This window comes from Thamnophis elegans, chromosome 4 (genome assembly GCF_009769535.1).
Source record: "Thamnophis elegans isolate rThaEle1 chromosome 4, rThaEle1.pri, whole genome shotgun sequence".
NCBI lineage: Eukaryota > Metazoa > Chordata > Lepidosauria > Squamata > Colubridae > Thamnophis > Thamnophis elegans.
Window position 1 is genome coordinate 114,719,189 of NC_045544.1, and position 22,808 is coordinate 114,741,996.

Sequence of the window (22,808 nt, forward strand, 5' to 3'; positions counted from 1 at the left end):
AATGTCTGTTTACAAAATTTACATACTGCCCCAATCAATCATTGCTGGTTAAGTATAAAAAGTGGACCTGCTAGTTCCACTGTTGAGTCCTTTATGATCAAATGTGATCTTCATACACATTTGATCATAAAACAATCTGCTACACACAGAAAAGAAAGAATTGTGGAATCCAAATTTTAACATAGCCTCTTACTTGTAAAAGTAAAATCCTCACATAAATACCTATCCCTTAGTTTATGGCATTATTTATTTGATCCACATAACCAGCCTGGTTCCATGGGTACTCACGATGTTCTATGAGAAACATACACTTCAAACTATCATTTCAAAAAATTACACATACAGCCCTTCTTTCAAAGCACTGTACTCACTAACCAGAGTTTTTGATCTGACATCATTGCAATTCTTTATTAGGCCTTTTCTAGAAAAACTGGGAAGCAAGCTAAAATGAACTGTTTATTAACTGATGCTGTCAGTGTAGAGACGATGCAATTCCCATTAAACCAAGAAAACCTGAACTAGTATATAGCAAATGTTCTTGCAAAGTTACATTTCAGATATAAACATTTCTGAATCTCTGCTGTTACTGCAAAAGGCAATGCCTTCCACTCGTCCAAGAATTTATTTCTACCTTAATTTCTCAGTAATTCCAATAAAGTGGTTTTGCCCTTCACACAATTTGGATTTATATAAGGAATGACTCAACAATGTATTACGGTATCGTGTGGCTTGCACATGAACAAAAATGTGTCCTAGGTGCTTTGGTTCGTATATAGAATGAAATGAAGTTTGCTTCTGGATACAGACCAAAACACTGTTCCAGGTGTAAGTGACCTGATGTGGGAGGTAAAAAGAAAAAATAAGGGCATTGGCAGCTAGGAAAAATCAGGAGAAAGGGAATGAAAGGCACTAGGAGTATATTGTTAGGAGCAGGATACCAGCACTATCTTACTTGCCCTGTGAAATCACTCCTGATTCTTCTGAATTTTGTTTGAGACCTAGATTAACCAAAGCATTCCAAATTTTGTTCTGCTGTGCCAGTGAATTTGAATGCAATCCAAGCAATCCAAATAATTGGATTGTAGCCCCTGAAATGCCATGAGAAAATGTAGATTAGGCACTCAACAGATCAAAAATACTGCAAATGGTTGGGATCACTTAAAGTTTTCAGCGACTTTGGACAATACGCAACATCGCTCAAAACGCTTATTGTTGAACATTTTTGGGAGGAAAAAACCCTTTGACCTTTACATCATGTGTAGCCATTCCCTGAATGAACTGCAAATTCTCATGTTATGAATACTAGGTCTGAGTAACATTCGGTTGATGCAACTTACCTAGAACACAACAGAAGTTGGAGGACTTGGTCACTTCCAACCAAATCATTTATATTAATACTGAAATAGTCATCCTCATCTACATATTCTCACATCAGCTTTATCAACAAGAAACACTAAAGGTACTGTTTGAAATAATTTATCTGACCTAAAAAAAAATAATCTGGCAGTTTTAAAGAGTTTAAAATGGCCACTTAAATACATTTGAACTAGAAACTAAGCATTGAATATTCTCACGTAATATCCCTAACTAAAAATTCTGGAAGAGAACAGAGAAGTTGCCATATGGTGTAAAAGTCAATGTGAGTTGGCTAAGGTATGAACTTTTCCGACTCCAAAACATCCAAAATTTGTGCTGCTGCAGGACGGTTTCTTGGATCTTCCATAGTACACAAGGAGAAAAGCTCAACGGCTCTTTGATATGAAGGGTCCAGCTCTTCCATATTGAGTGGTGGACGAGTTCCAAGCACTGCATAGTAGGCATCATCATCAAAGTCAGCTTCATCGAAAGAAGCATCTAGAATTATATGAGAAATGGGTCAAAAGCCATTTTCAAGAAACCATCACAAATTGCTAAGAAAAAATAATTGTATCCAACATTCAAACTGTAGCCCAGAAACAGTACTGACCAGGGTTTGAGTCTTCTCTTGATCAGAGTGCTCACCTAAATTAAATTTATATAGTTTCCCATTTCATTAAAGGCAACTCTGGGCAGCACATAAAGATAAAATAAAAAACAAAAAACAATACAAATATGAAAATGTAGTAATATTCTAACAATTCCAAATTCAGTCAAAGTGGAGGGAAAATTAAAAAATGGCTCCCTCAACAATGGAGCCATTTTGCCAAGTTTCCAGTTCTGTGGAAGCCCCACACCTAATCACATAACCAAGTCTGGAGGGTCTTACAGAATTTCAAAATGCTCTCCTAGTTATGATAGCCACCTGCTCTCATTAATCTTATAGGATTATTATGCAAGTAAAATGAAATTCAGATGGATAATTTTGAGCTTTTTTTTTAAAAACCAATACCAATCTGCTGGTTTTAATAGAAATCTTTCCAGGCATTAAGAACAAGGTCCTCTTAAAGATGCTTTCACTTATTAAAGTAGTTGTCATGGACATGGGATTGGGTATTTTTCCATGTTCCTTCCAATTACATTCAGTTTCTAAGAGAACATTCCTTTTTAGTCAAGTCCCAAAGGTGCTTTTCAAATGACAACTGGGCTTCCTTAGGGTTTCTGAAAATTTCTCATCCAAGAAGTTTCTTTAGTTCTGACTGAATGATGGGGAATAAAAGAATTTGTATTCTTTGCAGGGTTCTGGTCATTATTACTCTGAAGATGGCAGTTAGCTGGGATTAAGGCCACTTGAGGATTTATCTATATCCCCAGGGTCACCTGAATCAGTGCAAATGAATGTGGAACCATCTTGGGACTGCTGAAAGGACTCTTGTTGTAGACAGGAGATAAGTGGTGTCTGTATTCCTCCCCCTGTTGAGAAGGCTGTGTTAATAATCCGGAGATGGCTTGTGGCTGTTCAATTTTAACATAACAGTCGATGGCCTGTTTGACCCCTCTTTTAAGACAGTAGTCTTCTCTGCCCAGAATGTGGACTTTGCTGTCTTCAAAAAAAGTGACCTTTGTGCTTTCAAATGCAAATGGAGTGCTGATTCTTGTCCCAATGGGACAAGCAATCCATCTGCATTTGAAAGCCCAAAGATCACTTTTTTGAAGACAGCAAAGTCCACATCCTGGACAGAGATGACCACTGGTCTGAAACAGATAAACTAGCCATCTGCATTTCAAGAGTGATAATAACCTGATAGCAAAAAATATAAATCCTTCTACTCCCCACCACCAGTCAGAGCTGAAGAAGCTTCTGGGATGAAAAGCGAAATGTCTTCAAGTTGCCTCTTGGAAAAGGGACAACCACTTCCTGCATGTCTGAGAATCTCTATAGACATTTACACGTTTATATCTTTTTAATTTTTTGATTGCTATTATTCTTGATTGCTAAGTTGACAGAAAGGCAGGCTATAAATTGTAGTAAATGAAACTTAAAATATTTTGGAAGACTACAGTATCATTCCACATTTCCTTATATTTTTAAAAAAATCCAATGCTGGATTAAACTTCTAACATATTTGGCCTAAGTCCAATGCCTGAAATCACCTCAAGATCATATAAGATTTGGTTCAGCAGCTAATTTCAGTAAATTCACTGATTGAGCAATTTATAAAATGCAGGTAGCTCTGCTGTCCCATTTTGTTTGTCCCTGAAGGTCGAATTGACCATTTTTATATGGATGTAAAAAGAAGGTTCTGCTAAATGTAACACATTCTGCATCTCACCCATATCTTACTTTAGCCCACCTATTCCAATGATGTCATCACCATGTTAATGCAGAGCTGAGACTAAAATAATAAAATAATAAAATAAAGTTACCCCACCATCCCACCAGCCAAATCAAGAATATTTAGACGCACCATCGTCATCGTCTCCAAGCAGATTCAGGTGTGGTACGGAAAGTGTCATCATCTCCCACAAAGTCAGCCCAAATGAAAATATGTCAGCTTTGTCAGTGATAATACCATTTTTTTCAAGAGCTTCTTTGGGTTTCCAGGGCTCAGTGCCAATGTACTCAGCTTCTGGATCACTCACTGAACAAAAACAAATTATAGTTACAAACCAAGAGCCAACTTCAGGGTTTAGTGAAATTCTCTCAAGAAGGAAAGATAAAAACAGCTCTATAAAACCAAGGAAAAGAAAGTCAAGAGCAGTTAGTGTCATAGTAACCATTATGAACAGAATTTGAATCCTTTCATTTCTAAAATTCCCTAAAGGCAAGCAACTAGGGCTGCTTGGTAAAAAATTTGTTAGACACAACTGTGACGAGCAAGAGTTCCAATTTATTTATCTAACTAATTTATAAAACTGCCCATTGCACAAGAAATGATTGGGGGAAATTCTGTAGCATGTATAATTTTAATCCCAGTACTGTACAGGTTCTCAGATCCATCCAGAATACTTCCAAAGGAATCTTGTATAGCAACATCCTATTGCATTCCTTTTCCATATAACAAGTAAATTAGAACGCTAGAATACCTCTTCCTGCTTCCTATAAAGATCTATGTGCCCCAGCAGTTGGAAGCAGCCAAGAGAAGAGATTTTGGCACTGGGAAACAAGAGAAATATTACAATCCCAGTTCCTCAATTTGCATAGAATATTTATCTCACATTCCTGTCCTGAAAGAACTGCATTCTTTTGAGTCCATTTTTTGCTTTTCTAGTTTAAGAAGTTGAGAAACCTCAGACAATCAATATTCAAAAACATTTCTATATTTCACACATAATCTCAAGTATTTTGCTTTCCCTTCAGGTATAAGGAAATATGCATGAAATGGGCATAGCAGCTCTGGTTTATTTCCAAACAAGGTTGTTTATTGTCCATTGTAAAATAGACCACAAAGGCAGCTCTGACTCTAACAACAGAATTCCTTTAATGATTCAGCAGTGTGGCAGGAAGGTTGACTGATGACCACCAGAGCAAATTTCCCAATATAGTACACAGAAATAAGAACTGAAGCTGATTTTCAATGAAAGAAAATAAAGGGACACTAAATATTCAACATACCGGTCATATTTTCATCTAGAGGCAAGGAGACACCCACATCACAAATCTTTATTGAGTCAAAGTCACCTTTAATGACAACATTAGAAGATTTTATGTCACCATGAAGCAATTTCTTATCATTGTGAAGATACTGAAAATCAAAAGAGAAGGATTTTCTTTACAAAGGGTATTGTAAGCTTTACTGTTTTTGTTTTGGTCAGCCCTTGAAGGTTCACATGGAAGTGTGTCGTATTCAATTTATTCAGCCTACCTTCAAGCCTCTTGCCATGTGCAATGCAACTTTGAGAATGGTGGCAGCTGGAAAAGGTTTCTTGTGTTTTTCATTTCTTTCTTCAATCAAGTCATTCAAGGACTTCTCCCCACCATATTCCATAGCAAGACACATAGTTCCATCCTTGGCTTCAGCAAACGCACGAAACCCTTCAAAACACATATTAGCATTTGTCAGTGTCCCCAGGGGCAACCTTCCATTTATTATATTATTCCCAGGTTAATTCAAACTTTAAACTAGGCCAGGACACTTTTTATAATTCTCCAAATATTTTTCAGTCTAAGTATTTATTTTTAAATAATGCTGAAAGAGCTTCAAGAAAGCTCCCATGGTACCTAAGAAAGACTAATAGAAGAGTAGGGCTTGTTGCAGGATCCAATCTGGATTGGACACTGGGACTACTGATTTAGTCTTCCAAGTTTTTGGACTTGTGCTGGAACTTCTCTCTGCTGGAACATGTGTTTTGGGCTATTCTTTGAGTAGTATTTATGTGGCGCTTGGTTGGGTGTGGCTTTCGAAATCTGAAAGCTTGGAAGACTAAACCCCTAATCCGGTGACTGGCCCAGATTGATCCTGCAACATTATCCTGGGACATGTGTATTTGCCTTCATTCGTAGTAGGACTTGTCATATACATCAGTACAGTTTGCTTATGTCTACTTGAGGACATTTCTCTATATTTAGCCAGATGGAACCATGGAAACATCAACTAAAAAGGCTGACAAATATGAATAAGTATCTTCCACTTTCCCCACTTAATCTTACCCACAATGTTTGGGTGCTTAAGGTTTTGTAGAATACTAGCTTCTTCATTCAGTCTCTTTTGATAAATACTTTGCTGACTGGAATTACATTTGGTATTTATTTTTTTCACAGCCCAGGGAGAGCAAGAGATCCCTCTGGGAGACCTAGACAAAAAGAATTTTAGTTAAAAATGTGGGTCTAGATAAATTGCTAAGACTACTATATATGAAATACCAATACCATTATTTTTGCATCATTTCTCCATCACTACCAAAGCCAATTCTATTATCTGGTTCAAAAACAATCAATAATTAATGTATACCTCTGTCTCGTAATATCAAAACTCCTCTTAATGAGCTATCTCAGAATAACAGTGTGTAACAAATAACTAGCAGAAAGCAGGAATAACTCAGATTATCATATCAGAGGTGCAGGGCAGACATAAGACAATCTGACGCGTCAAATAAATCCAGATTTACTGTGCTTGTAACAATCAATTAGTAGGGTCAGAGTTAAATCACTCATTTTTTCCAACTTTACTAAATGACATATGAGGTGATGTTTTAGAAATCTCAATGTGTTGGAATATATCAATTAAGATAACATACCGTTTCATAAGATAAACATTGACACCAGTTCCATATCCCAGTTTTCGCATGAAGGGAGAGGCTGGAATAGATAGTGTAGACGAAGGATTTTGCCCTATATTGTAAAAAAAGAAACATGCTGCTTATGGTATAGGACATACATTTTGTTATAATTCCAAGAATGGTTTTTCTAATTCAGTAACCAAGACCAGACTTTATCAAGTGTTTTTTGCACAATCTGATGATGAAAACTCTTTGAAGTTTTTGATATGTTGAGATGTCATAGTGCTTTTCTCTCTCTCTTTAGGGATGTGCTGAAGGATCTGTCTTTGTTTTTTTTTTTAAATAAACCTATTTCAATTTTAACCATATATCAGGCAATTTGGAGTCAGCATTATCTCTTCACATTCACTATCATGGAAGCAGAGTGATTCATAAAATGGTGGCCATGGAAACATGGTCATATACATTAAAAAAGTCTCCCAAATATGAAAGCATTTATACTAATCTTTTGTCTGCTACATTTGAATAAGAAGCATTTAAGCACATTTAGAGAAAATTTACACGTTTATTCCCTCTCCAAATCCATCACTCTCATATTTTAGAATTCATTGCATTCTCTCTGCCAACAACAATATGTGTTACTGGTGGGAACTAAGTTACCACCTTTTTTGCAGAGATTTCCTCCCCAGTACAAATCAATCTGAGCACTTCACTTATGCAAAGGGGAATATTGTGTGCCAAGAGCTATGTTTACCTTTAAGTCAGTACTTAAGTAAGTACTGCCATATATTTTGTGTTTCTATCACAAAAGCCTTGCTCTGAATCTAAAATATTTTCCCGAATTTTTCCTAATATTGATCATTTTAAAAAAAGTTAAATTAACCAATGGCTCTCAGGTTTCCCCCATATCTTCACTAAGAACAGCCTCACCGGATTTCCTCCTTGTTCCTTCTCGTTTACTGGGAGTCTTGAAAGCAACTTCGGCAGCCATAGTGATGGATGTTTCTGCAGGAAAAAGGGGGGACAATTTTGCAACTGGAAGCCTGTTCAATGCACAAATGCAGATTAAAGCAGATGTCTGTCCCTCGCCGGCTGAAGTTTGCTTAGGGAGCCCAGAGGGCAAAATTAGTTCTATATTAATAGTAAGAAACAGTATAAAACAGATCAAATAACTTAATAACTAGATTGGGGAAAACAGCAGTTAGGTGAGATGCTCCCCCCTTCTTAGACCGTTAAGTGTCTTCCCGAGAGAGGAAGCATCCAATTCAGCGCGTGCAGAAGCACAACCTTTCACGGCAGGGCTGGCAGGGTAAGAGACAGAATTTTTTGGAAAAAAAACTCCGCGCCACCGTTAACGAGAAGACACTCACCAACACAACACACAGTCTCAACCACTGCAGCAGTTTCCGCCACCGTTTGAATCTCTGCTGGCGCTTGCGTAAACAGAACGTTAAGCGGAGGCGGGGCAAAGCGGAACGGACCAATTGGAGGTTCGGGACACGCAGCGGACGAATTCGAGGAGTGGCTAGACTCGCAGAGGTCTTCAAGCTTCGCCACTTTAAGACTTGTGGACTTCAACTCCCAGAATTCTCCAGCCAGCTGTGGTCTGCTGGCTGGAGATATCTGGGAGTTGAAGTCCACAAGTCTTAAAAGTGGCCCAGTTTGGGGACCCCTGGGCTAGAGATTCTCATGGGCAGCCGGCGCATTCTCAGAGAAGGCGAATCAGCAGCTGAACGAGAAGCGGGATTTCAACAGCAGATGGAGTGGGCAAATGGGCCAAAAGATTACTGTCCTAGAGTTTTTAATATTATCCTAGAACAGTTACGGGTTGCTAACGGAGACGGATCAAGAAAGCACCAGGAATAGGAAAACAAACCTCATATGATTTCGGGCTCGTTTGCTCACTACAACCGAGCTAATTTGAATCGCTTTATTGGTGAGAAGGGCGGCATATAAAATAACAAATGGCAGTGCCAATTCAAAAAGGCTAGAGGAAGAAAGACTGGGGTTAATATTTGCATGAGGACCTTCCCCCTCCCCAGGAATGCCAAGGTTATTAGCTGGAATGGGAAGCTTTAAACAAAAACGGAAGAAGGGGGCATCAAACACTTCATAATGTCAAAACCACATCCATGAAATCCTCGTGGTGATGGAGAGTCAATATCATGTATAGCTGTATTGTATGTCCACTGTTGCGGTGGCTAAGACGCTGAGCTTGTCAATCAGAAGTGGTTTGAATCCCTAGCTCCACGTAACGGAGTGAGCTCCCGTTACTTGTCCCAGCTTCTGCCAACCTAGCAGTTCGAAAGCACATAAAAATGCAAGTAGAAAAATAGGGACCACCTTTGGTGGGAAGGGAACAGCGTTCCGTGCTGGCCACATGACCATGAAGACATCTTCAAACAGCACTGGCTCTTTGGCTTTGAAATGGAGATGAGCACCGCCCCCTAGAATCAGAAATGACACATACCGGTATGTGCGAGGGGATCCTTTACCTTATGTCCACTGCAATGAATGATTTACATTCTTAGTGTGTGGTTTGAATTAGCAAATCATTCAATAGATCCCGTTAAAGCTGGCAGTCAAAATGTTGGAAAGCATACTGTCATAAGTGCTTTAATTCTGACCACCTGAAGTAGTAATAGGTTGAATCTAATGTTATTGAAGTTTATCTTGCATTTCAACCCCACTGCTTTCAAAGGAGGTCATGTACTAACTTTATAAAAAAGTAGGATATAGAAAATAAAATAACAGGGTTGACAAGGACATTGGCGGTTTCCAGTTCAAACTCCTGCTCAAGCAGGAGACCCTACTATTTCGGTCAAACAGCTACCAGCTTCTTGAAAAACTCTAGTGTTGGAGCACCCATAACTGCTGCTGCTTTTTTTATTTTTTATTTATGTTGCCTGATGTAGCACTTTGGTCCTGGAGAAACATGGTTTCGTTTCACTCTACTGTACTGTATATTGTTGAAATGACAATAAAACTTGACTTGACTTGACTTCTGGAAGCAAGTCATTCCACTGATTAATTGTTCTCATTGCCAGAAAATTTCTCCTTAATTCTAGATTATATCGCTCTTTAATAATTTTTGACACATTACTTCTTGTCCTCCTCTCATGCGCTTTGGAGAATAGGTGACCCCCCTCTTCTCTTTGACAGTCCCTCAAGTATTGGAAAACTGCTATCATGTCACCCCACATCCTTCTCTTTTGTTAAGACTAGACATACTAGTTCCCACAACTATTCATTGTATGGTTTAGCATCCAGATCCCTTATCATCTTTGTTGCTCTTCATTCTTTTTCCAGTTTCAACATGTTTTTTGCACCATGGTGACCAGAACTGGACCCAGTATTCCAAGTGTGGTCTTACCAGTGCAGTATAAAGTGTGCTATCACTTCACTGATTTTGACACTATTCCTCTATTGATGCAGCCCAGGACTGTGTTGACTTTTTTGGCAGCTGCAGCAGTGCTGGCTCATATTTTAGTGATTGTCCTTTAGGACACCTAAATTCCTCTGTCACTACCATTGAGCCAGGTACTATCTCTATACCTGTGCATTTTATTGGGAATGCCCATTTTAAGTGGGAAGAAAGACTCTGGAAATAACGGAGACTGCTTAGAAAAATGGTTTAATGTCGTGGAGCTCCTGGATGAAAACGGAGGGGGTGTTGAGAATCCTTGGGTTTTATTCTCTCTATTGGGCCCCATCTTAAGAGTTTCCTGTTCCTGTGTAAGAAATGTATCCCATTGGCTGTCGGACTCCCAGTGGGCAGGGGTGTACCTTTGTAGGCTGTGTGCTCAGTTTGGTTGAAACTTGGTGGGTGGCAATGAAATGGCTCTGCCCCTTCAGGGAAGACCTTTGTTATGTAGAATAGACTGGCTAGCTAAGGGCTTAATGACCCATTGACAAAGGGGGGCGGGGCTGAGTTTCTGCCTGAGTTTCTACTGTTAATATTTCCCAACATATTTCATTTTTATAGGAGGGGGGTAGGTGCTAACTTCCTTCAAGGTCCAGTGTTCAAATCTGTGAAGATGCTTCTGTATCTTCAGCCTATCTTATGTTGACTATTTCCACCCAGCTTGGTATTGTCTGCAAATGTGATAAGTTCTTCTATCCACCCATCCCTCTCCTTGGACTCAAGTCACAGAATATACAGAGATTTAGATTTAGATTTTATTAGTATTTGTAGGCCGCCCTTTTCCCTGAGGGGACTCAGGGCGGCTCACATAAAATCGGGGAAGGGGAATACAGACGTTAAGATAGAGACATATAATAAAATAGTAAGCAACATACATTCATCATTCGGGAGGGGTGACTATCCTTGTCCCCAGGCCTGACGGGCGAGCCAGTTCTTAAGGGCTGTGCGGAAGGCCTGGACGGTGGAGAGGGTGCGAATCTCTACGGGGAGCTCGTTCCAAAGGGTCGGGGCTACTACTGAGAAGGCCCTCCTCCTTGTAGTTGCCAGCCGACATTGGCTGGCCGATGGAATGCGGAGGAGGCCTAATCTATGTGATCTTATTGGTCGCAGGGATGTAATTGGCAGAAGGCGGTCTCTCAAGTATCCAGATCCACTGCCATGTAGGGCTTTATGGGTGACTAATAGCACCTTGAAGCGCAACCGGAGATCAACAGGTAGCCAGCGCAGCTCGCGGAGGATAGGTGTTATGTGGGTGAACCGAGGTGCACCCACAATCACTCGCGCGGCCGCGTTCTGTACTAGCTGAAGTCGCCGGATGCTCTTCAAGGGCAGCCCCATGTAGAGCACATTGCAGTATTCCAGCCTAGAGGTCACAAGGGCCCGGGTGACTGTTGTGAGAGCCTCCCGATTCAGGTAGGGTCGCAACTGGCGCACCAGGCGAACCTGGGCGAATGCCCCCCTGGTCACAGCCATTAAATGGTGGTCAAACGATAGCTGTGGATCCAGGAGGACTCCCAAGTTGCGAACCCTCTCTGAGGGGTATAAAATTTGACCCCCCAGCCTGAGAGATGGAATATTGGTCGAATTTTTGGGAGGGAAACACAACAGCCACTCGGTCTTTTCTGGGTTGAGCACAAGCTTGTTAACCCTCATCCAGTCCATAACAGCTTCAAGGCCTCGTTTCATCACGTCTGCCGCTTCATTGAGTTGGCACGGGGCGGACAGATACAATTGAGTATCGTCCGCATATTGATGGTATCCAATCCCGTGCCTGCGAATGATCTCTCCCAGCGGTTTCATGTAGATGTTGAATAGTAGGGGGGATAAGACCGAGCCCTGAGGCACCCCATAAGTTAGGGGCCTAGGGGACGATCTCTGCCCCCCCACTAACACCGACTGCGACCTGTCCGAGAGGTAGGAGGAGAACCACCGCAGCACGGTGCCTCCCACTCCCACCTCCCGCAGTCGTCGCAGAAGGATACCATGGTCGATGGTATCGAAAGCCGCTGAGAGGTCAAGGAGGACCAGGATGGAGGAATGTCCTCCATCTCTGGCTCTCCAGAGTCAACTGATACTACAGCACATTTTATGAAGTCAACTTGTGCAGTTAACAGTTCATTATAAAATTGTCTTTTCAATAAAAGAAAAAGTTAACTGTAGTGTACATTTCCGCCTCCTCTTAGGATCACGCACACACAAACTCCCACAAACACCATGCAGATACTATCATTTTAATTATAGGAAGTAAAGGATTCCCATTAAAAAAAACCTGAAGTGGGTTGAATTACTGTACTGTAGACTGTTGAAAGAAATGTCCTTCTGGGTTCAGCTCCAAGTGGGGAAGACGACACTGGAGACATGGAGGCTGCTTGGAAAGATGGTTTATTGTTGGACAGGGCCACATGGCTTGAGCCCTGACCAGAAAAGGTGATCACATGTTTCAATGTTGATGGAGAAGGAGAGAGAAGGGGTGAGGAAGGGGCTTGCTAGGCTTTTTATACCCTGTTTATTCCCACCTCTCTGTTTCCTGTTCCTGTGTAAGAAATGTATTGTGACTGGTTGTCAGACTCGCATGCCATGCAGGGGGCTACTCTCTAGGCTGTGATGAGTTCTCAGTTGCCTTGTGGTCAGTTGAGTAATATCCCTTCCCCCTACAGCTGCAGTGAGGAGAAGTCTTTATTATGTAAAGTGGGCTAGCCTGGCCATCTTAATGGCCCATTAGCTGGGGATGGGCAGAAAGCTATAGGCAACTATTCTGTCTTTTAAAACATGTTTCTTTTCACATCCAGAGAAATATTCTGCCTTTTCAATATTTCCTAGGATATTTCGTTTTTCTGGGAGAGGGCTGGATGATAACTTCCCACAAGACCAAACCCAAAAAGTGAGTCCCATGCTCTTGTTAGCCTATCAACAAATCCGCCTACAGTAGTGTTCGGTGGATAAATTAGATGTTCTAGGCTAGGACTGGGCAGAACAGGTGGGAAAGACTGAGGCTATCGGGAACTGAACGAGGAAACGGGGGTGGGGAGTAGAAAAAGAGTCAGGAATGTATTCAGTTGCAAATGAATTCGAGGAATAAAGACAACGCTTTCAAGGTGCCTTCCAAACCTATTGATATAAACCGCCCAATAAACACAATTTTCAGACCCCAGCGGTACACCGAAAACGCGCTTCTTCTTTTCAAAAAGAAGCGCAGAAGGCTGGAAGGTGAATGAATGACCCCGGCCTGAAACAGAGGCAGCGCCACAACCAATCCCAGCTCCTCGGCTTCATCCAAGATGGCGACGCGCCAGAGGGTGGGGGGAGAGAGGGGGAGGGGGGGAAAGAGTTATTCGGTGACGTCACGGATGGGCTGATCTGGAGCTGCCACGCGGGAGGAGGAGCAGCGAAGTACGGAAACCGGCGAGGGGTTGGTAGCGGGGTGGGGAGGGGAGTTCCTCCTCTTCTCCTGTTATTCTCGAAGCCGGGCGGGACGAGCGTACAGTGTGTCTCTATGCAGGCGGCGCTCCTGCTCCCTGTGTAGCCTCGCGTGGGAAAGGTAGGCGAGACGGACTGGGCCCCTTTTCTGCATAGCAGATCCGTCTGATGTCGCTGTTAACCATGATCGATTATGACTACGTGAGCGCCGACCAGCTCGCCGGCTTCGATAAATACAAGGTGAGACGATGTGGGCTTCCTGGGGCTTTTCCGAAGGGAGGGAAAGAGCTTGCCGGGGTTGCGGGGAAAGGAGACGCCCTGGGTTGCTGGAAGGCGACGGGAGGCATCCCTCAAGGGAGACACGCCGTGCTTGGATAGCTCAGCCGCCGCGCAGCAGCTTCTTCTACATGCGGGAAGCAGCCGTGCCCAATCGGTACTTCTTGTTCCTCGACTCGCCGGGTGAATTAGCCTACAATTCCCATTGCCGCTAACCCGAATGGTGGGATGAGTGAGGCTGATGGGAATTATAGTCCACCTTTGACCAAGGGATGCTGTTTGCAATAAAGGAGGCCTCTTTCTGGCTGAAAATTTGGTGGGTGGGGGGGGGTCTTATGGCACAAGACGCTATTGGGGGGGGGCTCCACCTCCCATCCCCGTGGATGATTTCAGAACCGTGACTCAGAGTTAGTAAAGATGCATCTGTGGCATGCATGTATTTAATTTTTTTTTTATTCTATGTTTGCCCATTATTATGCTTGCCAAGGAGCTGTTTTTGAGGCTTTAAGCTTGTGAATAATCCCTTTGCACACACAGGTGTTTCACTACCTGGCTATGTAATATTTTCTCCACTATCTTTTGGAAATTATAAGAATGGAATATGGGCATGACAAAGAATTCTATAATTTCTATGACTCTATGATATCCCTGAATTATGAAAACTGAGTCGTCTTCCTAGGATATTGGGACAAAAGGGAGTTAGGATCCAGTAGCTGACAAGTAATCTCTGCTTTTTGCAACTTCCCAAGATAAACTATAACAGTGGGAATACTTTAACTCTATTGATGACTTTGCTGATTGCTTTTTAGCCATACCTTGTAGAGTTCAAACACAAAGCTAAGTCTTTTCAATAGATTGTCTTTGACTACTGCGACACAGAAACACAGCAGAAAATACCAAGTGATTCATTGAGCCTGCCCTTTGAGTTTGTTTTTGTTTTAATTTATTCATTTCTATTTTTTTTTGTCAGATGATGGATATGTATTTATCACTTTTAGTGTTGTCTTGCCCTCACTTCTGACAATTTTTATGCCTCCTTTAAGGCCCAGAAAAGGATATATATGCACATGTATACTTTCTTTATACAAACCAATCAGGCTGCACAACAAAGTGGAAGTGTTTCAAACACTGCCAGTTAATACTTAAAGTTGGGTATAAAATGTTGGATTAGGAGTGAGAATATCCAGATTCAATTGTGAAAAATCTATTTAGGGATTTGGCCAATTGAAATTCCCATGTGTGAGTAACCTGAAGAGAGCAATACAAAAGTATTATAAGAGTAAGAAAATCATCTCTACATTTATTGCTCTTGATAGTAATTTACAGTTAATAGTAAAATGAATGAAAGCCACAAAGTGACAAGAACATTCTTTCATCTACCTGCTGACTCCTTCATTCTTCCTTAAACACATCGGGTAATTGGTTTTGGCCACTATAATGTGTACAAGAAAACGTATACAGCAATTATCTCGTTGTTTCTTTGCAGAGGAGTCTTTTTTCTTTGGTTGTTCATTTTCTTTGTGTGTATGGATTCGCTTCTTTTTACTTTTGCAGATTTTGAGGTTTCCTCAACATAAAATCCTTTCTTTTCCTTCTCTGTAAAGGAACTTCTGCCTACAAAATTAATTGCCCACCTTCCTCAAATTGTATTGAAGGGAAAGATTTGGGAAATTGCTGCCGTGTGTGTCTTATCATCATTCTGTAACTTGCTGGGTTTTCTACTTGGACGGCTAGCCTTCTTAACTAACAGTTGTTTACAGAATAACAAGAGTTGGAAAGAACCTGTAAGGTCATTTAGTCCAACCCTCTGCTCAAGCAGGAGACCTTGTACCATTTTTGACGGCTGTCCCGTCTCTTCTTGAAAGCTTCTAGTGATGAAGCACCCACAACTTCCGAATGCAAGCTGTTCCATTGGTTGATTGTTCTCACTGTCAAAAAATTTCTCCTTATTTCTAGGTTGAATCTCTCTCCTTGGTCAGTTTCCATCCATTGCTCCTTCTCTGGCCTTTGGTTGCTTTGGAAAATAGATATTTAATAACTATTAAGTTTATAAATTTAATAACCATTGAAGTTATGACAACACCAGAAAAGTTGCTTACAAATTAGCTTCAGAGCTACCGACAGCTGGTTTCCACTTTTGACTGGTTGTAGCATCCTCCAGTCACATGACCACAATTTGTGACTTTTGTAGGTTTTTGGCAAAAAATGGGCCATTCAGGAGAATGGATTTGCTTAATGACAGGTGATTCAGTTAATGAGCACATGATTTGTTTAATGACCACAGTGGCTCATTTTATGACCATTCTAAAATGGTTGTGAAATCAAGTCAAATCACCAGGACCGGATGGATTACACTCCAGGGTTCTGAAAGAACTAGCAGATGAGATCTCAGAACCAATGAACTATATCTTTCAGAGATCCTGGAACACTGGGGAACTACCAGAGGACTGGAAAAGAGCTGATGTGTTTCCCATCTTCAAAAAAGGAAGTCAAATTAATGACTCATTTAATGATTGCAATGACTTCTGATGGAAATCACAGGATCAATTGCTATCATTAAATAAGGAACTACTTGTACTGCTCCCTAAAATTCCTGTGGAATATCAGATTTTTTCATTTTAATCTAGACCTTAATCCTGAAGGAATATGCGGAACAACCCTTTTGCATTAGAATTCTTCTCTTTGGACCATATTTACCCTTTTCTTTAACTTGAATCAGGCATCCTACTGCATGTAAAGTTTAATTACTTTATATGTACATTGTATTGGAACTTTCATTTGTTTAATGTGGGTTTATTAAATAAGCCTTATTGGCAGGGGCAGCACAGCATGATAATTATAAACTGTAATTTAATGACACTGTCTGGGTTCACATTCAAAATACACTGCTAAAACCAGCTAAATGCATGAATTGGCACAATGCATAAATCCAGCCAGTAGCTCACATTTCCTTTCTCTAATAAAAGTTGATCTGCTAAGACCTGCCTCAGCAGGTGGCAGCATTTTCTGACTACCTGAATTGGAAAGCTGTGGAGTTAGGATTGATTAGTACCTGTGTGAGAACCTTGTGGAAATACTGGGGGTTTAAACTATATTGAACAATTTTAAAAATACCCTAGGCGATTGGTTATGTACCATCTAGTCCTGTGATGGCGAACCTATGGCACACATGCCACAGGTGGCACGTGGAGCCATATCTGAGGGCACGCAAGGTGTTGCAACTGTGTCAGCTCCAACGCGCATGAGCGCCCTGGCAAGATGGCTTTCCGCCTTCCAGAGGATGGGGGTAAGCTGTTTTTGCCCTCTCCAGGCTTCAGGAAAGCCCCTCCAGAGCCTGTGGATGGCGAAAAACAGAAACGAACTTCCGGTAGGCCTTTTGGGCCGTTTTTTGCCCCTCCCCAGTCTTCAGAAGGCTTTCCTAAAGCCTGTGGATAGCACAAAAAGGCCCAACTGGCCTACTGAAAACCTGGAGGCTTCAGGGAGGCCTGCACGCATGCACGGGGGGAGGACACGGGGTTGTGCGCAGATGGCGCAAGAGGAGGGCATTGCATTATGGGTGCGGGCACGCACCTGTGGGCTATCACACGCATCCGCACCCTTTTGGCACCTGAGCAGAAAAACGTTCGCTATCACTGATCTAGTTAGTGTCTACACTCAGCTATTACATAGATTTTTTCCATGCCAATTTTAGAAGAAGCCAATAGCAATCCCATCTCTAAAGTACTTGGAAAAACAAATATGGGTGTGCTCTTGAAATCACCAAGACTAGAAGAAGATATTAATTCTTACTCTGCTGAATCTTCTTTTCTGGAGTTGCCAAGAGATTTGTATTCCAACCACATGATTGCGTAGGTTGCACATTTATCATTTTTCAGAAAACTGTAGATTTACGATATCAATTTTGTAGCTTAATGAGGGAGCTGAATTACTTGAGTTACTCATAAGTGTCAGGGAATAAATCTCAGGAAATCATGTGAGAAAATTCTCTTTGCCTAGTAGGTAAAGCTATGCTTGTCAAAATGGTGCAAATCATTTATTTAGAAACAGATTCAAAATTCCCTCTTAGCTCTGGGAATGTTGAGGCTACAAATCAGTTAAGCTCTCCATTTCTCCAGAACGAAGGCTGAGCTTTCAGTTCTGATTTAAAACATTGTAATTGATTATTAGAAAGAGTAGAGCTGTGTGTAAGATTTCAAGAAAAACTCAAAGATTTAATACTGTGTTTCCGCAAAAACAAGCCCTACTATGATTTTCATGCCTGCCCCTAATATAAGCCCTATCCAAAATTCCTAGTTAAGCCCTGCCCTCTGTGTAATTCTACGAGGTGCGCAAGTGTAAAAATCAAACTAGGATGGGGGTGGGCAGTTGGAAGTGCCCCACGCGCCTGCTTAACGTAGGCCTGCCGCAGCCAGGCCTCTCACTCCTTGACACCTGTTGCGCCACTGCCCGACTTCTGCAGCCACTTGTGATACCGCAAGGCACATTGCACTGGTGTAGCCGCTCACGCGTGCAACGGCACAACACCATGTAGCGTCATGCCGGGAGCAGATGCACTGGCACGACAAGCTTCACGGGGTCCTGCCGCAAGCACTCCAATGACGCGACAAGCCTTTCAGTGTCCTTCTGAGAGTGGCTCCACTGGCGCAACAAGACCCAAGCTCCAGTGTCCAAGCAGCAGCAGGGCCAACAGGCAGGGAGAGTGGAGGCTGGGGCCTGAGCTTGGCCTGTTGCGGCCACAGGGACACTGAAGCTTGGGTCTTGTCATGCCGGTTGGACAGAGGGTGGAGCTGGTGGTAGCAGTGTTCCCACTCCGTCTTCCCACTCACAGCCTCCTCCAAGTCAAAAAATTGAGATGTCCACAAAAATAAGCCTGAGTGCTTATTTCAGCCCTCCTCACCAAATAAGACCAGGTCTTATTTTTAGGGAAACAGTACTTCAAGGAGAAATTCAAAAATTTACCCCAAATTTTTAAGGCAAAGGTGCCCAACTAGTGAGCCATGAGTTGTTTGCAACCAAGCTGTAGAAATGGCTTCTCCCCATTCATGGTTCCCATGGTAGAGTTGCAGGCAGGAACCTAAAACGACTAAGAGATGCCTAGACCACCCCTGGCAAAAGACGAAGAAGAAAGATTATGGAACACAAGCTAGAGACACTATTGGAGTCTACTTTTAGGGCAGTAAGAGAGCGAAACATAACTATTTCTACACCCTTATTGCGTCTGTGGACAATTGCCCAGTAGCCCTATTTCAGAGGACCTGGTCAGAGTTTAGGATTGCTATGAGGAATATCCTGCACATTCAGCAAACAATCCAGTCCAGCAGGTTGGGCATGCTGCAGAGTCTGTTAACCAAGGAATGTCAGGTGACAGGGACCAGGCAATTTCCTTTCTCTCCTCTTTTGAACATCCTTCCTTTAGAGATTAGAGTGGCGCTTTTAAAACCTTTAAAAACCTAGCTATGCCACAGCGTCTGTTTTTGGTTTTACTCGCAATTATTATGGCAATTTTCTCAGCTGCTTTGTGTGTGTGTGTGTATATGTGTATATGTATACATATATATTAATATAATATAATACTATATTATATAATATGATAGATAGATAGATAGATAGATAGATAGATAGATAGATAGATAGATAGATAGATAGATAGATAGAGGCTCGATTCCCAGTAAGGGTATGGCTAGCTGATGAGAGCTAAATAGCTTGAAATAGGTCTATACTAGTCTCCCTTTATTTATTTATCAGCATATATATATATATATATATATATATATATATATATATATATATATATACACACATACATACACACACACACATACACACTGTATGTATGTATGTATTTAGAGTCACAACCCCTGGTATGCCTAAATATGGGAGGAAGTTTACTGCTTCCAGTAAAGTAGCTCCTGGAAGCACGAAGCCTGAAGATGACGAATGAGACTTCGTCGAAACGTCGCCAAGACACTTCCATTTTTACGCGGGAGAAAACCCGAATAACCAAAGACCTACATACTAACACCCGCGAAAACCTCAGAAAGCATATATATACATACATACATACATACATACATACATACATACATACATACATACATACATATATATATAATTTTAATTGCCTTTAGATAAAACACAAGCAATTCTTCATTCACAGTTTAGCAAGTTGTGTGATTCAAGTGGAACAAGTGGAGGGGGGGGAGGAGAAGGTTGTTTCTGGTTTCTTTCATTGAATAAGCCTGAGGGCCTGATTTTCTGAATAAACATTGGACAATGTGCTTAGCTATGAATAAGCATTATTGTAATCTTCCACATAACTATAGTAAGGCTTACATGATGAATACATTCAGTTGAAAATACGTTTGAAACTTCTTTAATTTTAAGTGTTAAACATAAAGAATTTAATCATACCAACTTAAATTTGTTTTGCTGTCAAGTTGGATTTGTTTCCTTATTTTTATGTTTTGTAAAATAGACAAAGAAACGAAAGTATATGAGTAATGTGGTACAGTAAATAGAAATGAGAAGACTTAAAATTTGAGTAAAAATAGGTTGTCAACAAAAGAGGCATTCCTTTCCAGTTTTTACTGAATTTGGAAGGAAGCCTTCTAACAATTTAACTACCGGTATGCTTATTTTATAGTCTTGGATCTCAAAATAAACACCATGTTTTGTTTTAATCATAGGAATAGTAATATGAATTCTTAAATGTACTAATGTACTCTATCGGGCAAAACTTTGATCTACATGATAAAACTGAGTAGAGGATATAGAGCCTGATATTCTTGAGTAAATTGTGAAATTGCTAATATATCCAATGATTCTGAAAAGGGTACCTTTCAAGCCAAATGCTAAAAAAACTATGGTCAAATTTTTGAATTGTCTACAATATGTCATAAAAATAAGTGACACACACACACTGTATACTCACTATTCTCAAGAATCAGCAAGAAGTGTTTTATCTAAATCATTCTCCAGGAGTGTGTTTCCAGGAGTGGCAATAACACTGCTTAGCCTTACCGCATTTCCTGCTTATTAAAGTAAATTCTTGAAATCAGTCACATGTTTGAAAATCTTTGAATGACTTTCTGCCCATTTCCAGGAATAATTGAAACCCCTTGGAAACATTGGATGAGTTCATTCAGAAGGAAAAAACGGGATATGCCAAAACTGGATCTTTTGGTACACAAAGCTTGCATACTTTGTGTACTTTGGTACACAAAGCCCAACAACTTTCTTAGTTCACTGTATCTTCCTTACTCTGCATAATTGTTTGTCAGTATACTGATTCAAATTTTAAGTTATGACTTTGTAATTGAACAGTAGTCAAGAAAAGATATATTGTCAATAAATGGTTGTAAATTGAGGACTCCCTGTAAAGGAAACTGTTTTGAAGTAACTTGGTATATTTTTCTTGGGATATGGAGCCTGATATTCTTGAGTTTTCTCCTAGTCTTGAAATAACCTCTAAGTCAAACTATTAGGACTTCTGCTTCAGTGATCTCTGTGCTAGCAACTTCAAACAGGAGTCTTTTGTAGCCTTATAATGCTAAAGAATGAAGTTGAGCCCTTTCTTTAAGCTGATTTCCTTTACAGCCTGAACCAGACAAATAGCTAAAATCCGCTTTGTAGTTATTTTTTGAAAAATATGTGATGTTTAAAAATAAATACTGTAAAATAGCAGGAGGATGTTAAGAAAATTAATGTACAGAATCAAAGTGGTTGAAACAACAGAGTCCATCATCCAACCAAACACACAACAGTCAGCTCTGTATCTTTGGTCTAGGAAGTTGGCATGTACCATGCATATTTTAGTTGGATAAAGTGATAGGTTATAGGTAAGGTCTTCCCCTCTCAACTATTGGCCTGAAGCAATATACTGTATATATAATCAGTCTCTGGACCACTTTTCTTTGCCTTTATTCTTTAACTAGCCTCAACTCTATGCATAATCATGAAAACAAAACAAAATTCAATATCCAATTTCCAGGTGTCTACGTTCATTCAATTCAGTGGGTAAATTGTTGGGAATTTGCCAATCTTGCTTTTAGTAGGAAAAAAAATGTGGAAAATGGTTATTTGAGGAGGTTAGTATGTTATCTAGGAAATTCTAAGAATGTGGACTGTAGATTAGAGAATATCTCCCAGTTGTTTACATTTTTAAGTAAGAAGTCCAAAAAATGCCAGCAACTGTATGGGATTTTCTTAGGTGACTCAGGGTTTATACATACTGAATTTATTTCTGGCTTCTAAAAATACTAAATTATTTAGCCTTCTGATTGTTTTTGGAGGTGGTTAATACTGAAGTTATGTTGTATTTGGCTAGCTCCATCAATGTATATTGCACTCTGCATTAGTATTACAAGCAGTTTGTCATGAGACAATGTTAGCAATATTGCTGTGTTTAAAGTCTGTCAGTGTATTTTTTTAGTTATATGTGGATGAAAGCTACAAATCTCCATTACTTCATGATCAGTTCACTATTAAATTGAGATTAATTTGTTTTGATTTTAAATATTTTCTGATTAAGAGTCACCCCAATAGCATCTTAAATAGCATGTGAGGAGGACAGAGATTAATGAAAAATGGACAGAGTTGATGCATTCTTAAACTTATTTTAAGAAGGCATCAACTCTGTCCATTTTTTATTCATCTCTTTTCATTTTTGCTCCATGGCAAACTCATAAATAAATAATCAAATAAATAAATAAATAAATAAATAAATAAATAAATAAATAAATAAATAAATTCACCATTTGCCATTTGCACAGCTTGAGCCATAATTTAGCTACCCAGGAAAATTGAAATAAGGAGAATATACTTACTTCTGAGAATATACATCATATATCATTTCATGTGTTTTTCACTATCTGTGCACTATATTGAATATTAGTTATAAGTATAGAGAACAATATAGGCACTGCAAGGGATTGGACGTTTGATTTGGTGTTTGAGAAAGTGCACTGAAGAACTTCATTTACTAGGGGAATGCTGGCATGTCTAGAGATTGGATGGAGCATAGTATTTCCAATAAGTGTGAAGTCCCAAGAAAGACTTTTTACCCATGGAGTCACGTTTACATTGCATTAGTTGTTCTGACCTAACTTTAGTTAAA

General features: G+C 40.4%; 2 protein-coding genes across 3 annotated transcripts in view; one reads left to right on the plus strand and one right to left on the minus strand.

Annotated features, from left to right (window-relative positions):
• Nucleotides 1-35: 35 nt before the first annotated feature.
• On the minus strand, nucleotides 36-8,028 carry PBK (PDZ binding kinase). Its single transcript, XM_032217124.1, has 8 exons — nucleotides 7,947-8,028; nucleotides 7,507-7,581; nucleotides 6,595-6,688; nucleotides 6,008-6,150; nucleotides 5,223-5,392; nucleotides 4,973-5,102; nucleotides 3,825-3,998; nucleotides 36-1,854 (listed from the first exon to the last, which is right to left on the minus strand). Exons 2-8 carry the CDS (start codon nucleotides 7,565-7,567, stop codon nucleotides 1,649-1,651), a joined length of 978 nt encoding a protein of 325 aa, XP_032073015.1. The 5' UTR covers nucleotides 7,568-7,581; nucleotides 7,947-8,028; the 3' UTR covers nucleotides 36-1,648.
• A 5,412-nt stretch (nucleotides 8,029-13,440) lies between these two features.
• Nucleotides 13,441-22,808, plus strand: part of SELENOI (selenoprotein I) — a 49,475-nt gene continuing 40,107 nt past the window's right edge. Inside the window, exon 1 of one of the 2 annotated variants that reach the window (XM_032215386.1) lies at nucleotides 13,441-13,657. In XM_032215386.1, the coding sequence (XP_032071277.1) occupies nucleotides 13,586-13,657 (72 nt within the window). In that variant the 5' untranslated portion in view covers nucleotides 13,441-13,585. The remainder of the gene's footprint in view (nucleotides 13,658-22,808) is intronic. The other variant, XM_032215385.1, reaches the window with a different exon arrangement.

Bases quoted from the DNA above. Each gene is read 5' to 3' on its own strand.
- PBK (XM_032217124.1), bottom strand. From the start codon at position 7,567: ATGGCTGCCGAAGTTGCTTTCAAGACTCCCAGTAAACGAGAAGGAACA. The intron at 6,151-6,594 runs GTATGTTATCTT...CTTTTTGTCTAG, and splicing joins AATGTTTATCTTATGAAACG to GTCTCCCAGAGGGATCTCTT. The intron at 3,999-4,972 runs GTATGTTGAATA...GTTTTTGTTCAG, and splicing joins TCTAGATGAAAATATGACCG to TGAGTGATCCAGAAGCTGAG.